The 18,105-nt window shown below is 39.0% G+C and overlaps 1 protein-coding gene and 1 non-coding gene across 3 annotated transcripts in view; one reads left to right on the top strand and one right to left on the bottom strand.

Moving 5' to 3' along the window:
• The window catches only part of creb5b (cAMP responsive element binding protein 5b), a 56,189-nt gene that overhangs the window by 37,546 nt on the left and 538 nt on the right, over positions 1-18,105 (bottom strand). The window contains exons 1-4 of one of the 2 annotated variants that reach the window (XM_088307279.1): positions 11,569-11,611; positions 4,552-4,622; positions 4,221-4,314; positions 1,715-1,836 (exon numbers count right to left, since the gene is read on the bottom strand). In XM_088307279.1, the coding sequence (XP_088163405.1) occupies positions 1,715-1,836; positions 4,221-4,314; positions 4,552-4,605 (270 nt within the window). In that variant the 5' untranslated portion in view covers positions 4,606-4,622; positions 11,569-11,611. Of the gene's footprint in view, positions 1-1,714; positions 1,837-4,220; positions 4,315-4,551; positions 4,623-11,568; positions 11,612-18,105 lie in introns of those variants that run through there. The other variant, XM_088307280.1, reaches the window with a different exon arrangement.
• trnak-uuu (transfer RNA lysine (anticodon UUU)) lies at positions 6,897-6,969 on the top strand. Its single transcript has one exon. It is a non-coding gene; the product is annotated as a tRNA-Lys (tRNA).

Raw genomic sequence — 18,105 nt, 5'->3', positions numbered from 1 at the left:
GTACAACTTGCACCACACATTTTTTCCACCCAGGCAGATTAGATAAGAAGTCTGTCTCGTGATGATTTGACAAGTAGCAATGCGTCGTTTTCATCTGCCAAATCTACAAAGCGTACTGTATCATGATATGTTTATTTGAAATGTACAAAGGACTCCCCTAAACATTGCTGCAAGTCTGCTTGGGTATTGTCAGCGCTGAGGATGATGGACGCCCTTACAAGGCTGAAGTTTTATTTGAAGTTACAGGTGGAGAACTCAATCTTTCATCTCCTCACCTGTGCTGGATGACAAATCTCCACCTGCTGTCAATCTCAACAAGACCGACAACACACAAAACCAAATTTTATCTGCATAAGTGAACTTTGGAAACGCCTTTTATGATAGGGAATATGTTCGTTAAAAAAAAAAAACTGCAATCAAAATATTGTGTTTTTTAAATTTGTGTTTTTCTGGACAAATTTTGTGAAGCGCAGCAAAATTTCCAATCCGTATGAAGCCAGTTTTCTTTAAGGCATCGTGGGGTAGTGGTCGAGTTGAGCTAGACACATTGCAGTCAATTGTTTGAGAGAATGACAATAGATGGGGAACAATACAAAAGGAGCCATTGTTTCTTGCTGTGTGGTCTATCGAAATATCAGTTCGAAGGTGCAATAGTGAGTCGTATCTTTTTTGTAAATACATGATTTTTTTTTTTTTTTTTTTTTTTTTACTTTTGACTTTGACGTTCTTCACGTCATATATTGAATATTTACAAGGACGATAATTGAAAGAGACACCCCATAAAGTTACTTATGGCTCATTAAGTGGGCGCTCAAGACATTTAAAAATGCAGCAAGGCAAAACAAACAAAAACAACCACAATATAATAATTTGCAGAGAAACCAAAACAAACAGGACAAAGTTGAAGGCAGGTGGTAGATCCAAACAAATTATATAACTCACTTTTCTTTTTTTTTATTTAAGTCAAGATGGAAGCGTTCCCTCTCGCCCAGCATCAACCGACTAAGGCCCATTCATCCCAATGGCTGAGTTTAGACATTTAAATGCTGACATTTGCGGCGCTTATTAGGAACAGGAGCAGCAAAGATTCATCTGCAGTCCCATCAAGAATGTCGACAGACAATTCCTTTGACGTGCTGCTCAGTTTGTGCTTGGTCAACTGAATGTAGGACCTCATCTAGACAGGTGTGTGCCTTTCCAAATCATCTCCAATCAAATTAATTTGCCACACGTGAACTCCAATTCAGCTGTAGAAACATTTCAATGATGATCAGTGGAAACAGGAAGCACCTGAGCTCAATTCTGAGATTAACAAAGGCTGTGAATATTTAGGTACATGTGATTTCTTAACTTTTTTTTTTAAATACTTTCTTAAATAAACAGAAATAAATAAATAATAGATAGAAAATAAATAATTAAATACTTAGCTTAGAAAAAAAAATTCTGTTGAGTTGTGTGCACAATACAGAAAAAAAAGGAAACTACTCCAAATAAGGTGGTAACATAAAATGCGGAAATACTTCAGCACTGTGAAAACGTTCTGTCCTTTTCTAACATACTACAGCAAACTGAATTGTACCGCTTGCGGTGGAAAAGTGATATGATTGATGACTGCACCAGGTAGGAAGTCATCGGCACCTGACCTGACCCCTGTCAGAGAGCTTGCGGCTTCAGGTTCACCTGTTATAACCCGAGGCTTCAATTCCCGCAGTACCTGTTTGGAGTCCTCTTCTTCCTGGGCCTTGCAAAACTCCTGCTCAATGGAGCAGTCGAGCTCGCTGAACAGTCCCACCTCCTCGCAGTTCTTCAGGAAGCGTGTTGGCGTTGGCGTCTGGTCTGCAGATTGAGCAACAAGTACAAGCATTATTCTCATTTATTTGTATTTTTTTTCATGTCTTGGATTGGATTTATTGTCATTTGAATTCTCTGATTTTTTTTTATTATATGATCTTTGTTTGACATTTAATTTGCTAAAACGGCGCACTATTTACCGGGACGTTATTTACATTTGCAGCGAGCGGTTAATTGCTAGAAAAACAAAAGGTGCATTGCTATAATGTGTTTGCTATTATTTTTTTCGGAAAACACGACAACTTTTCAATTGGATGGGGCAGGAGAGACGCTTCTCTCGACAGCAGCGGCGCAGCTGATAAAGTACAGATCTCACCCACCATGCGGGGGGCTCATTTGTTGAGGGCACTCAAAAAGCTGTGGTATTCAACTTGGCTTTGTGGGGGGTGCACGCAGATCAGGTTTCAGACAGTTGAGGGCGATTTTAGGATCAGGGTTGTTTCAAAGGCTAAAAGCATAGCTCAGAGTCTGTTTATCTACTTTCAGGAGACCAAGGCCTGTTTCACTCTGACTTGCATGCTGACCTGTGAACCCAAAATGAGTTGTTTTGTTTTTTTTTTGGTCAGCACATGTTTTTTTTTTTCTTGGAGGCTAATAGAAAGAAAAATGAGAGCACTGGCATTGAGTTGATGTAAATTATTTTACAAGCAATAAATTACCTTTTCACCCAGTTCACGCCTATACTCGTGATTTTGGCGAGGCTCAAATAGAGAGCTGCTTTCTTTTGAAGCATTTCTTATGAAAAATAAGGCGAGCCTCGGAGGTGTAACCTGAGCAAGAAAACCAAAATCTGATCTTGCAATGGAGGAGGACGGCGATAGATTTTGGGCTAAGGAGATGACATGTGGCAGACAGACTGTAGAACGGATTCGCTTTTGCACAGCGGATTGACAGAAGAAGTTAAGGTTAGGAAAATGAGAAAATCAAGTTCATGTGCAACCAATTCTTTGACCGCCATAGAGTCATCATAATTGTAACGATAATAAATGATCAGTTGGTTCTCTATATGTACCCGGCGGTTCCTACATCTAAAGGCAAGTTCAATTTACGACTTTCCATGCTTTTTAATTCAATTTGAAATTAAATTTAAGACCACCTTCACAATGTTCCCAACATCCCAAGTTGCCAAGTTGTACATAAATGACGGCCTTCTGCTCTTAAAAGTCACAATGTTACCACAAGAGTCATTCGATAAATGTACATTTTTGAGATGATCCACAATCGTAAAATCTTACTTTTCTACCTTTTAAGAATTTTGAAAGATTGATAGAAGACCCATGGGAACACTGAGAAAACAGATGGGTAATAATAATAATAATAATAATAATAATAATAATAATAATAATCATGCAGACTTGATGTTTTGACGGAAATGACAAAATCGTTTTCCAATAACTTTCCCTTTGAGATCCAATTTTAAAAGTTTGAATTTGTCTTCAAAATTATGTCGTCATGAAAATGAATGTTCAAAATTAAGTTCTTTACCCACACAGTCCCACAAAATTAAGACAGTTCTTCTTCTCTTACTGTTTTTATTTCAGTGATAACCGCAGAAAGAACATAAACTGGCCCAGCAAGGCCGGAACCTCTCAAATGTGAGGCAGACATGCATTGTTGTTGTTGTTACGACAGGATTCTTATTTTGTCACTGTTGTTATTGTTGGGGGCATTTCTTTCTTGTTATCTTGCACATATCCTTATGCGAGTGGAGGACTCAAAAAACAGGGCCCTTCTGTCCCAGACCGCATTCATAACTGCCTTCTCAGAAGGATGTCATCTATTACTTGAAAACTCTACCAGAAGATCAACCTTAAAGGGGAAGTCAACCCCCAAAAAATCTTTGCAATAAAATGTTATATTTTCCTTCACTAGTCGAAACACGGCATTCTGATTATTATTGCATTTGTGGAATATAAGTTAAGTCGCAAAATGCACCCGTTTTTGTACATCTCAAGGGGCGGCCATTCTGTCACCTGTTTTCGAAAGCTGAGCCATGATTGGTCGTTAGCGGAGCCCTGATCAACTTTGGCGTCATTTTCAGTCAACAGAAGTGATGAAATATCCGCCCACTTAGATGGCTAAAACGTGGATTTTGCAGCTTAACATCTTTCCCAAATGCAATATTAATCGCAATGCCATATTTCAATTAGCAAGCCTCCATAGAACATATTCTTGTCATGACATTTTTTTTGGGTTGACTTCTCATTTTAATGATGACCGAATGCAAATCAAGCGAGTGTGAAGACATTCAATCAACAGAATCATCTCGGTCATATGCTAGCATCTCTTCAGCCAGCCGCGTGACGCACACGCGGCTGTAAACATGGCACATCGTGAAGATTACAGGCCACTGTCAAGCCGTAACTCACCTGATAACAAGTTGTCATTCTTTATGGAAGGAAACTTAAGAGTCATCTCATGTTTGTGTCGATGTATCATCAGATGGTCTTCAGTGGGGAATCGCTGGAATGAGGATGTAGAAATACAAAGATGACTATTTGAGTATTTTCTTTTCTGAATCAAGCTAAAAATAAAAACAAAAGAGCCCGAGGTCTTTTTACAGCCGTTCTTGTGTTCCTCCTTGACATTCAAGGCAGTAACCGCCTCCTCGGCCGACCTCAGTGTCCTCCTCTTCGTATTACACACATGAACACAGACAGGTACAAGTCGTGCAGTGTTGTTTGGTCGCGACACACTTACCTGAGAACAGCCAGGAGCGTTGCAAACATACGGCCTTTCCGGGTCTGAGTTCATCACAACTTCTCATAAAGCTAAAAAAAAAAAAAAAAAAAAGACAAAAGAGGAAAATAAGAAGAGGAAGTAAGTGACAAAGGTTTTCACAGCAGCATCCGACAGGGAAAAAAAATATAGTCATTGTGTGGCATAAAATTATATTGCACCTGTAGCAGCTGCAAGGTAATTTCAGTCATAAACGACGTCTGCTCATGTTTCACTTGAAATTATATTAATGTGGTTTGCAAGGGCTGAAAATGAGGGATTTAGATAAATCGCCTTTCGGACACCTGACAAACAAAGCTCGCACAGATTTTTTTTTCATTAGACCATCTGCTGGCTAGAAGTTGGGAGAAAATTATTTTCACCTCAATTGTTTCTGTAATTTTGCAATTAGAGAAAAACGACACAAATTGGTTCAGACACTTAAATGGTACAGATGAATCTTATTTTAGGGTTTGGGGATTATATCTTCAAGTTGCATCATTAAGCAGTCGTTTGATTGTCAAATTCACTCAGTCAGCTCGTATGACGGTAAGAACAAGAAAGGCGAGATGTGGCAGATAAAATGCAGTTTTGTTCTAGAAGTTTAGTCAGTGGGCTTGATGTTAAAGTTAGCTGCAGTCAAAAACTGTCTGGCTTTCAGCTTTTTCAGTGGTTATCAAAGTTAGATAATTTTATTCATATTACATTCAAGGTTAATATTTTTAGAATATTTTTTTTTTAATTTTTTTTTATTTTTTATTACACCTTTAAGACCCCATGAAGTAATTTCTGAGCTATTATACATTATAAATACATTTTTGAAGATAACTGCTGGAAATATGCAAATATTGATAACTATGTAAAACTCAATTGTGGAAATATTGCAAAACCTGTAAAAAGCAGTGCAAGACGTCTGCTCATGTTTCATTGTGAGTTTTTTTTTTTTTTTTTTGGTATTTTTATAGATGCAAGCAGTTAGAAACGGACGTTTGCGCCGTTGTGGGAGTGAACAGAGCCGACTTGCTTCCTGGCCAATAGAAACAGCTCCTCTCATTCCCTTGACATGAGCCAAAGCGTGGACACGGTTTCAGCATATTCAAGAAACACGCACACAGCATTCGAGAAGGGAAAGAAGAGCTTGATTAAAAATTTTAAAGCCTCACTTTATATACTTGTCCTTTTTTTTAATTATTCAAATTTTGCAGGGTTGCTAACAAAACTACTTTCTGTACTGTTTCGAATTTTGAAGACATTTATTTTCACTTTGCAGGGAGTTTAATATTTACAAGGGTTGGCTTCTTTTTACACTTTTATGACAGATGTTAAAATTTGACTTAAAGCATTGCATGTATAGTTAATGGTTTATATTTTACACAAATGTCTGGAACAAATTATTTCTGTTGGCATTATTTCATGTGGGAAAAATGTTTTTAAATCCGAACACACTGGAGGTTGGCCTGCTTTCTGGGATGGCGTTTGCTCAACCTTGGAGCTGCAACCATACGGAAGCGTTGCATTTATTGAACAGTGCATGCACACAATTTAGAGACACACTGAAGCACCTGGGGAAGAATTGGGTGAGTTTAATGCCTCGCTCAAGGGAACATTACTCACTCTGAACATCCCATATCCTTTGGCTGTTGGGAATCCAAGATGATAAAAATAAAGACAGTAAAAATATGAATTAATTAATTTTTTTGCCAGGTGCTGCCAAAAAGAAAATGGGCTAGACTGAAGTCAAGGCCTATATAATGCCACGCTTCAGTAATCATGTTATATTCTCCAATTATTTTTAAAAAAAAGAGATATATAATAAACTACAAACAAATGCAGGGCATTTTGTAAAAGAAGCATTTGTCGTGTGCGATATAAAAACGGATGTCTTAAAAACCCCACAAAGAATTATTTTTATTGGTTGACAAATTCTGCGACTCGCTCATCCCTCTTTTCACTTATAATAATTGGAATGTTGACATGGCACCGATACAAAAGAGACATTCGGGATTCATCTAAAAATGGTTGAGCATCAGAGGGAAAAAAAACAACAACATTTTAACGGCTTCTCAAGATCGTTCCAAGGCCGAATATGTGGCGGTTTAAAGGCTCTGAGGCCTGAGCGCATTTCGGAAAATACAACCTTGACTCAATGTTGCAAAACTACAAGCAGGGGTTGACTACCTGTCTCGGTTGCAAAGTTCGACGTTTGATTAACCCATCTAACACTCAACCTTGCTGACGAGATGAGCACTGCATGCAAGTCAAGGACATTCCGAAGATGAAGTGCAGCAGTCAGGATAGATCGTTCAACAGCCGCCCAGTTCGTCAGAGCCTGGATAGCTCAGTCGGTAGAGCATCAGACTTTTAATCTGAGGGTCCAGGGTTCAAGTCCCTGTTCAGGCGTTGTGTTTTCTAGGCAAGAGGTGGTTGGGTCAAACCCAGAATCCGAGCAAGATAGCACACTGGAGATCATTTCCATGAAATAATTGGGTTCAATTCTCCGACTTTATGGAACGAGAGTCAACAACTATTCTTTCTTCTGTTTCAGTCCAGCCTGGGTTTTTCATGGATGGCTTTTGTGTCACTTTAATATGTCAATAATAAAATCAGCACCACATCATCGGTCACATTGCCACTCAGCATGTGTTAATCACCACAGGAAGCGGCAAAAGTATTACCCACAACGTAAATATTTTTTGCAATAACCACGAGTTGCCCCTTTTGGCTATTCATTTTAAACGACAGCGTCCGATTGTTTAATGTAGCCTAGTTATGAATTATGACACAAATGATGCACAACATCAAGGTTTATCTAGTTTTTGTAGCTCAAAAACCAAATCAGAATTGTGGCACCTTCCCAGGATGCAAACGTAGAAAAATATATCATGCACAGTTTTGCCTTATCGACATGGCAAGGACACAAAAAACATGACTGGAAAAGTTATGCGTCTGATGATTGATCAAAAACTATTTTGCACATTTTACCTCAAGAATGTGTGACCTTTTTAGGGTCATGTTTGTTTAAAAAGTTCTCCGCTATCTATCGAACTACACACAGCCACTCTTATACCAGGACTAACAAGACGTACATGATGGCATCAGCGAGTACCGATGCAGCCTACAACCGTACACCAGATGCAGCCGGTAATGTGTAATCTAATAATAATGTGCATCTAATTATCTGATCGGGGGATGCCGTGTCCTTAACTAAAAAAGCTCACATTCGCGACAGTCGCTGGTGTAAAAAATACTGTGTTCTTTAGAACAGGTTTGATGTTGTAATTTTGCGGCATCTCATAATACAAGAGGCTATTGAAACATATTCAGAGCGGGGCTATAAAAGACTGATGATTTACCCTGATTAATTCGTCCTTATTGCATATAATATTAGTAATTTATTCCACACAACACATTTATGATTATTTTACCTTTGGGCAAGTTAAACTGGGCACCAGATGTAAACTACTTAAATGTGTCTTTTTCATGGCGACAGACTTATTTCCTCAAGCACAGTCAAAACACTCAAATATTGTGTTATGCTAAGCAGTGCTGTTTTCCCAACAAGCTGTGCTTCATGAGCAAGCGTGCAGAACAGCGTCTGGACAGGGTCTCTCTGTCAGGGACCGACGAGGCCCTGCTCTCGTTTGCTGTCACCGGGTCGCTGTGGGCCCCCCGAAATCTCAGCTGGTCGCCTTTGACACAACAAACAAAATATGAAGTCAAACTGGACGAAAAACGGCGAGTTTTAATGCGCCTTTCCATTATCACTTGTTCCGTTTCTGCATCCTTCTTGAACACGTTACATGCAGCTGACGAAATAATCAACAAGAAAAATATATAATGGCCCCGGATGAAAAATAGGTCTTTCTGCATTTCAAATAAGCCCTTCAGCACATTTGCCGAGAAATTCAAACCATATGAGGTGAAAAAGGTGTAATCATTAATTCTGCAAATGACCCCATCACTTTCGCACTTCTCATAATCAGCGCTCAACGCGCTTTCCTCCGAAAGGCCACTTGGCTCTAATTTGATAGAGATGTTGGAGTTTAGCAAAGGAAATTTGGTTACGCTTTACATTAACTATAACCTGATGTGAGCGCACGGGAAGAATTAAGGGCGCGGAGTTCAATTTCAAGAAGAAGTACGGGAATGAATTCTCCAGGTTGAGTGCATATTTGAATTTCAACAGCACATCAAGGGAATGAGTGACTGGGGTGCAGAGGCGGACGGGGTTAAAGCAAGCGAAAACATGCACAGCAATTCAAACCTGCAGCTCCCCACAGCCCGGGCCTTTGACAGCACAGGTTCAAGGTGGGATCACGACAATCCCTGAGGCGGGCAACATGGACCACATAGACAATATTTGCGCACAACCTCCAGCTCTTTGACTGAACATGAAACAAAAATGCTGAATAAGCTTACACCTCAATAATCTACGTGTAAACTAACACAAACTGCTGTTACAACAGCTTTTTCTAACATGAATCATGTTAATAACATTGTAATAAAGCTTATTACAACTTGCACATTATAAAGCAACTTCCCAACCACATTACCATGACAGATTATCAGATGTGCCGCAGGAAGATATCCAATTTCACAGAATCGGCCTGAAAATTGTTCATTTATGAAAAATGATGTCTCTTTTTTCATCTCTCTGTGCCAGCAACGTATAGCGACAGGCAGACCAATAAAATGCTGTCGTACAAGATGTCAGAAGGTACATAATTAACCTGCGTATGCCCTTTCTCAGACATTTCTTTTTGATTGTGTACCAAGGGATTTTTCAGATGTAAAACATGCGCTTTGGCTAAATAAAGGTTGGCAAACACAGTTTTAAAGGATATTTGTTTATGACTGACTGAGCAAAACTGTTGAGTGAACCGTGACTGATTTCATAGATTTAAGCCAAAATTAGGAGAGGATGGTTTCACCTTGAACACATGTAACAACCATCACCAAAGAAACGGAATGGAAATGCAGGTCATATTTCATGCGCAGCTGGATAATCAACAAGCTGATTCGAAATATGGTAAGAATTAGGTCCGCATTAAGCACATAAGCGTAGTCATCTATATAAGCAACGTTTTCAGTTCTGGAGACAGTCGTGACGAAGTGGTTAGGAAAAATGGAAGTGAAGGGTCGCTGGTTTGCAACATTTGCAACTTTCTACCTGCCTTCCTATACAGACTGACTGTACAATACAATACAATGCAACTTTGTTTATACAGCACATTTCACAACAGCTGGAGCTGTAACAAAGCGCTTTCCCTATGGTGTAATATAAATTTGCGTGAAATTAGAACACAAATATAAACACATAAACAATAGATACCAGAAGAATACTTGACTACCAACATGGGCCATCTTCTCAGTCACTTTTCATGCAATCATTTTCTTTTAAATATGCATCGAATTACACGCACCTCTTTGATTGGTCATCATTTACACTCAGTGTGTACGCATGTCAATCATTATTCAGAGCAGTAAGAATTACACTTGGAGCTTCTTGCACACTTGATAGTTTGCATTTACAGTAGTACACAGCGCCTGGTGAGTAAATAATATAATGACTATTATTTTTTTTTATTATTAGTTTTAGGTCTTACTTTGAATAGAAAATGTTTTTTTAATCCTAAATTAATCCATGGCTATGAAATTTTGAGCAAAAGCAAAAAAAGGTTCAATAAAAAGTAAGCCGACTAAAATAATTATAATTTGCAATGTGCTGTTTTGGCATTGATTTGCATGTATGTCTATCAATTAATTAAAATTAAATTTCATACTTTAGTGTGTTTTGGGGGCGTGTGAAAGTACTTTGAAAGTAATGCAGAAGTTTTTCAATGCATTATTGATATAATATTACTACTACCAAATGGCATCATGTGTGATGTATCACATGTACTACATAAGACAATGGAAAGAACAGACAGCATCAAGTTGATCATGGAACTCAAGTGTCACTGGTTCAATTCCCTGCCGCAATGAAGACACCCTTGAACAACACATCTCAACGCCTTTGGAAAAAATAAAATATTAGAATTTTAGCCATGACAAGAAAAGAACATTAGTCTTATGAAAAAGCATTGATATTATGTCCTATAAAAAATGCAATTAATTCAAAGTCAGCCTCAGCCTCTCTTTAACTGTGACCTGATTTTACACGCATATATGCAATGTCACCTATACCCTAAATGTAAGGACTGCTGAATAAATAACAGCATCATCAAGCTTAAAGCTTTTATATGAGGCGGTTGATTACTATAAATAATTCAAGGGGACACACTGGATAATGGCGAAAGCCTTCATAATCATTTATCAACACTCACAGCAGCATGCACGGGACACATGTGGTTATTGATAGCGTGTCACATAAACATAATGACAGTGGGGAGTAATCAAATGATTGGAGCGTACAGTTGCGCGTTTTTTAAAGCCCGTCAGCAAAAGCTCGCGCAAAGTAAGCTTTGACGACGTCAAATATCGACTTAGCTGCAAAATGATGTGGGTGAATTGATTGCAATAACGAGCATGACTGTTTTTCTTGAAGTCCTAATACAGAATAGAGGATTTGCGGTAGGCTGCCTGCAGCGCGCGCACCGCACACCGGCTCCATGCAGCTGCCCTATCCCGAGATGGGACAAGCATGACAATGAAAGCCCCGGCGACAAGAGAAAACTACCCGAACGAATACAACCGGTGGATCTAATAAAACGATCAACATATCGTGCATTTATCTGCATTTAGATATTCAATCGAGCATGCGATCAATTCTGTGGACTTCAAACTTAGCGGTCAACACCCAAGTGACATGTCACTGCGGCCAATATTGCGCGAGCATCGTGACACTTAATCACACGTAAGAAATAACAAACAAGCGTGTCACTTGAACGGCAAGGCGAGCTGTTGCATTCAAAAGTAGCGAGGATGGCGTAAAATGGGCGTCCGGCAAAGCTCGGAAGGGACGCGTGCAGCGTCCCCCTGCGAGGCTTTTCAACTCACCAAACAAGTGTAGAAAACGCGAAGCAGCCTCTCAGAAGAAACCACGTTGGACTGAGAAAAGATTACAATACGATCTATTTAGAGAAGCATAACGTCACCCCGGGGTGACGTCACGTGGGATTCCTGAAGTTCTAAATCATTGCGGTCCGCTTGGAGGCGGTGCGAGCTGGGCGGAGTTTGCAAGTGCACGCGAGAGGATGGACCCGGAGGTGGACTGCAAGAGGCCGCGGTGGGTGTGGTGCAAAAATGGAGCTCCGGCCAGGACGGACAATTAAGTAGACTGCAAATTGTGGCAGTGGAACTGGACTAAACATCCATTACGTCCATAACAATGAATAAAAATCACATTCGCTATCAAATTGAAGGAGTCATCTGAATAGTACATAATTACACACTCTTAAAACTGATGAGTGAAAAGTAACCCAAATTGGGTGAAAAAAAAACAAAACAAGAACTGGGTCCAAAAGGTACCAAGATAATGTTGAGTCATTTATACCCAGCAGGGTTGAAGATTTGTCATAGCACATTTGGGTCAAGATTTTGGGGTTAAAAAAACATTGTAATATTGTTTATATCCATTGTGGTGAGTTAAAGTTACCAAGAAATGGATTAGCAGGTTATCATGATCTTAAAATAAATAAATAAATAATTGGGTCAAAAATTGACCAATTAGCTACTTGGGTCAATTTGAACCAACTTTCTCGCACAATTTCTAAACCTTCCTGATGAAACCCAACCATTTTCCATGGCACAGCTTCAGCTCTTCAATTTTCCACCCTCTGCGCTGGTCAAAATCACTAACCCAACCTTGGGTAAAAGTAAGCCAATCTGTTCAAATAGCTACCTGCTGCATGTTTTCTAACTGGAGCTCGGAAGAGGGAGCACATAACCCCAGTTCTGGCCTCTCTACTGTTCTAGTGTGTACTGCATATGTGTTCGGATCATTCATTTGTATTTCACTGTCTTTATTATTGAATTATTGCCATTTTATATCATACTCTATGTTAAGCTTGCTCAAAGTCGGCTGAGATAGGTTCACCTGTGACTGAAATGAGGACAAATTTGAGAGAAAATTGAGAGGGATTATTTAACTATTGGGAAAATAAAGCATTAATAAATCAATTAATTGTGCTGGAGGAATGGCTCTTAAAGTGTTCATGATGCCTTTTTTAATGAGAGGGTTTTATTAAGCGGAATAATGTTGCCTGCGTGGCATAGCGGAAGTCTCATTGCATGCGCCGTTGCACCACTTCCATATTTTGGAACCGCAATAGTCTTGTACCTGCAACCCCCTGCTGTCCTTAAGTGTTACGAAAAGTCTTTATGGATTAAACTACGACCCATCCAAAACTTTTTATGGCCTGTAATAGGAGAGCATTTATGTGTCTCAAGGTACAATCTACGCTAATGGACCCAATAGGGCTAATTATTGGGCTCCAACTTTTTGTACCACTGCCAAAAAAGCTACACGTTTGCTCCCAATCTGTTGAAGGCGAGTCTCAAGGGTACAAAAGCAAAAGCGCTAGACCTGAACAGTGTAAAGTCTGAATCGCTATTGTGCATGACCGAAGCAGAGACCCTCGCAAAGATCGCAGCACGCTTTAAAAGAGTCATTCTGGTCGTGTGTTTTGCTGTTTCTTTGGCTTTTAGTGGCGTTTTTTTTGTTTTTTTTGTTTGTTTTTTTGGGGGGGGCAAAACTTATTCAACAAGCTGAAACTATGTCTTGCAAGAGTTCAGCAAATCTCACAAGACGTCAGCTCTGATGCAAAATATGGAAATTGGTATGGTTGCTGGCGAAATGCCAGTCCACTTTCAATCATTGTCGAGATGCTCTTGATTAGGTAACAATCCCCAAAAGTTTCTTTCCTTTCCTGGATTTCCTCCTCCTTGTGGCTCGGATTGTTCATGAGTAGACTCCATGTGTTGATGGAAAAAATATGGGATAAATTAAGTTTTCCCAAAGGTGAAAATGAAAACTAAGTACACACATACCAATTTTGACATCTGAACAGATTTGTTTTAAATGAGAAAAAATAGACGCACATGCTTACTGCTCTTATATTATATACAAGGTGACCAACACGGCATACCACACACGAACAAAAAAGTGGTGAAGAAATATGAGAAGCTAGACTCACTGCCAGCCACATTGCAGTAAAGATGTGCAAAAAAAATCAGGCCTTTGTGATTTTGAACTCAAGTGAGGAAAATTTGGTCCAATTGTCAATATGTGTGTACCCTGCTTAATTGTAGAGGATGTGCAACAATTAACCAATTAATCGGCGATTAATCGATAGTCACACAAATCTGTCATTATTTTGATCATCAATTAGTCGTTTTCAGATTTTGTTTAATTTGCATATTTAAAAATTAATAATTAATTTAAAAATTTAGAAAAATCTCAATTGTAAATATTCTCTAATTTCTGCCATCTTCCATTAAAGCATACTGGTGAATAATCAAAATATAATAATTTGCAAACGTCTGCTTTTACGTGGCAAACAATGATCAACATTTTTGCCTATTTTCTCATTTATTGACCAAACCAGTAACTGAATCCTGATCAATTTATGTATGTGTATTTTCTGATTTTCACTTTGACGTAATGTCATGTTTTTTTTTAATAAAGGGATGGAAATCAAAACTTTTGGATCTGAGTTCTCGATTAATCCACAAAATAATCAACATATTAACATATTGATTGTTAGTAATAATCGTTAGTATCAGCCGTACTTAATTGTTTAGCATTTGACCAAATTGAATTAGACAATGAGTCAAATTAATGATCATATTACAAAATCAACAGTGCATCATTTTCCTGAACAATCGTTAACAATCAAAATAACAATCAATTTAATTATTACTAATTGATTACACCTGTGCATAATAACTAATGCTACACTTATTTTAGACAGCATTTGTAAACATTTGTTACAAATATGAAAACAAATAATCTTGCAGAGTTTTGCCATCACTGCTTTCTATTCACACCAACTACAATTGTCCCACTACACTGTTTTAATGTGCGCCTCTTTCAGCACATAAGAAGAGATTTAAAGGACTTGTGAGAACAAGCCATTTATTTAGTCGCTCTGTTTGACCTGCCGGTGCCAACTGGCTGTGATTTCTGGGGGCCACAGACACTGCTAGTGAAGCCACAGCCCGGCTCCTGGGATTAATGACTCCTCACACGTTGAGAGATGTTTACCACTTGCCTGCGACCACTCCGCTAAGAGCACTGTCGCTGAAACAATAACGCAGTCTGAAAAGCACTCATAACTCAGAGCTTCTCCGCCTGTGTCTTTTAACCAGAGCCTTAATCAACGTTTATGACATCCTTTTGTCTCTTTATAGCCAATATATTACCCAAGCAGTCCAAACATTATGTTCTCAGAGAAGAAGACTATTAAGGCTGGAAAGCGCAGATGCAGTTTGGGTCAGTGACCCACACTAAAGCCGATTTGATCTATATTATACTAAACCTTTTATTATTATGCCTTTGTGCAACACTTATGAGGAGGTTCACCTTGGAAGGCATTGAAAGTGTTGCATGGATGCCAAAAAAGTGCAGGATCTATATAGTAAAGGCATTAAAGATCAAAAGTAGCATCTGTGAGTGCTGTTGTAGATGATCGGTTATTTTTGTTAAGCTTTGAGTAGGACAGCAGATGGAAAAAAAGTAATGATTGGAAGCATGATTTAATGCAACGTGCTATTTTCTGTATTATGCCACAGCAAAACAAGCTTGCAATGAAAAGACACACAAATAGTATCAATGCAATCGTAGCACCCATTTAAAAACACAAAAGTCTACTCTCTTCATTTTGTAGTCTTTATCTTACTTTCAGTATGTTCAAATGGATTTTCCATTTTTTTTTTCTGTCCAATCAGGTTTTTAGCTCTATGTGCTGCCACGTCAATCTAATCTGCCAGGCGCCTTCCTAATCAGTCGTGCTGGCTGAAGTAGCGTAATATAATAGCAATGGGAGCATTTCTTTAACCAATCACATTTCAAATTTGCCTCACAGTGGCCCAAAATAACGTCTGCGTTTTTCTGTCCTCTGATTGGCTGATTAAAGCAAAAATGTTACAGCAATGTTTGACTGACACAGTGCTTCTCAAATAGTGGGGCGGCCCCCCCTGAGGGGGCGCGTGTGAACCTGGGGAACATGCTTTTTTCCCGCCGGACTGCAATAAAGTGTTATTGCACATCCACTCCAGTAGTTGGCAGTGGCGCTCTCCTTGCTTATTGAGCGCGGCGAGTATTTACTCTACAATGTAGGTTTGTTTTGCAACGAAAATGCTATTATTTATTGCTGCGGCGGAGAGTGGGGCAGGGGGGGATAAGGCGGGGGGGGGGGGGGTATTGTTTTTTTTTTTTTCTTGCTAGGGGGGCGTAACAGAAAATAATTGAGAAGCACTGGACTATCTTAACATGTCTGTGGCCGTCTGGATAGATAAATACATTTTTCTTTTGTTGTTGTTGTAAGAAATAATTTCTTGCTTAACTAAAAATTGTATTTTCTCTCTGTAATGTCACGCCTTGTTATTTAGCATTTTTGTATGGTGCATAAATGATGGTTTGTATAATTATGACGTGATAGTGGTGATTAAGCCGGGGAAGGCCCCGGTACCGCATCTACACAACTCGCCACTGCTATTTTACAACAAACAATGCTACACTATACCGACAAAACAACCACAAATCTCCATTACATGTCTGTCAAGCATCCTCAAAGGCTGAGTAATTTTACTTGACTATATCATATTTTAGAGTTATTAGCTTCTCTTTATAATGTAATACCTGTTGGGAATGTTGGACTTAAAATTTAACACTGCCTGGACGGTTATGAAAGGTGCATGCTGCTGCCTTTCATGTGGATTATGTGGGTTGAATTCCCAGCCAAACAAATCATCCGATTGAGTTGCTGTGGTGCTAAACGTCAAAACAAAAACATTAATATTTCCCAAAGGGGAAATTGCTTTAAATTTAGAACAACTTGGAAGTCAACCATTGTCATGGATCTGATTGTGTTCAATTTTGACGGTTCCACTGTACGTGCAACGCTTTCAGTATTCCACCACACTAAGACTCGAGATACTCAGACATTGGTGAAACACGAGTTGTTTGGAACAAAGACTTTTGTTTCATTTTTGTGTCCCGAAGGAGGAAACCAAAAAGCTTGTAAAATGGCCACAAGCAGATTAACATTTGAGCCGACACAAGCATGACTGCTGAACCTAATTCAACAAAATGTATGGACTGGGAGGCGCTCATAGATAACCCCGGTGACATTCCGGCTCTCAAACACTCCAGCCTGTAACATTTACATTAGGTGGCTGGAGAATGGGGCTGCCTGTCTGATGCTTCTGTGGATTTAGGGCGTAGGATAATGGACTGTGTGCTTATCATAGACCCAAGGCTGACGGCTCTGTTGACAACTGAATTGGGCTGTTGTTTGTGTTCTGTTTAATGAAGAAGTATTGGGCCGCAAAGAAAGGGAAAATAATTCAAATTGCAAGTTGTGATGGTGGGAAAATAGACTTGTAACATTATGGCAAAAATAGCAGTAGTGTAAATAGTCTAAGTTCAGCATTATGAGAAATAGTTTTTTTTGTGTGATGTATTAAAACCAAAAACGTAACACGATGGTACAGTTAAGTTGCTTAAATGTGACTCTAATAAATTAGAAATTGTATTCATGACATTTAAATCATTTTATAAAAGCCACTGTTTTTCTCTTCGTGTTATCAATAGCTGCAATAATTTGATTGTGACAAAATGTTTTGCAGACTATTGTCATCGCCGGTCTTGTGACAATATATCATATTGAGTAATTCCCTGATCATCCCCGCTAATAGAAGCTCATGTCAAAATATAACAGGGCAAATCATTTCTTGATGCCAACCACCATAAAATAAAATGTGGCTCTCCCCTTGTTTAAATAAACAGTTCTGTAAATTTCGATAGCGAAGAAACACAAATAAGGCCATTACCTCATCCATGTTTATGATCAAAACTGAAAAACAATGATTACCTGCAACATTTCACATTACTGAATGCAACCATCCACCCATATTTTATTGAGCTTGTCCTCATTAAGGTGAGCTGGATCCCAGGTGTTTTGGGAATGTGTGTGCGTGTACGTGTGTGCGCGTGTGTGCGTGTGCGTGTTTTGGGGACGTCAGAACTATGAAGCAAATGTGTCAACCTGTAGTGCTGCCCTGTATGCACAGTTGCACACAATATAATAAAAAATAAATATAGACAGATCTTTTGTCACCGCTCAGGAGTGGGTCCCGTCCCCAAAGATGACGAAACACATTACCTACAGCATGTTTGTCAAAACGGAAATTGCAGTGAAATATTTTCACCTCAAGTCCACGTAAGTATCTCTGAAACTTAACCAATACTGCCCCGCTGTGGCAGTAACACAGTTTTACAATGCTTCGCCACACAACTAAAAAGGTGAACGAACTTGAGTGATAGTGTAATACATTTGAATTACAAAATGAAAATATAAGACGGGTCACATT

This window comes from Idiotropiscis lumnitzeri, chromosome 10, assembly GCF_059441095.1.
Source record: "Idiotropiscis lumnitzeri isolate Australia: NSW breed Sydney's pygmy pipehorse chromosome 10, RoL_Ilum_1.0, whole genome shotgun sequence".
Taxonomy (NCBI): Eukaryota; Metazoa; Chordata; class Actinopteri; order Syngnathiformes; family Syngnathidae; genus Idiotropiscis; species Idiotropiscis lumnitzeri.
This window is presented reverse-complemented; position numbering and strand designations above follow the sequence as displayed.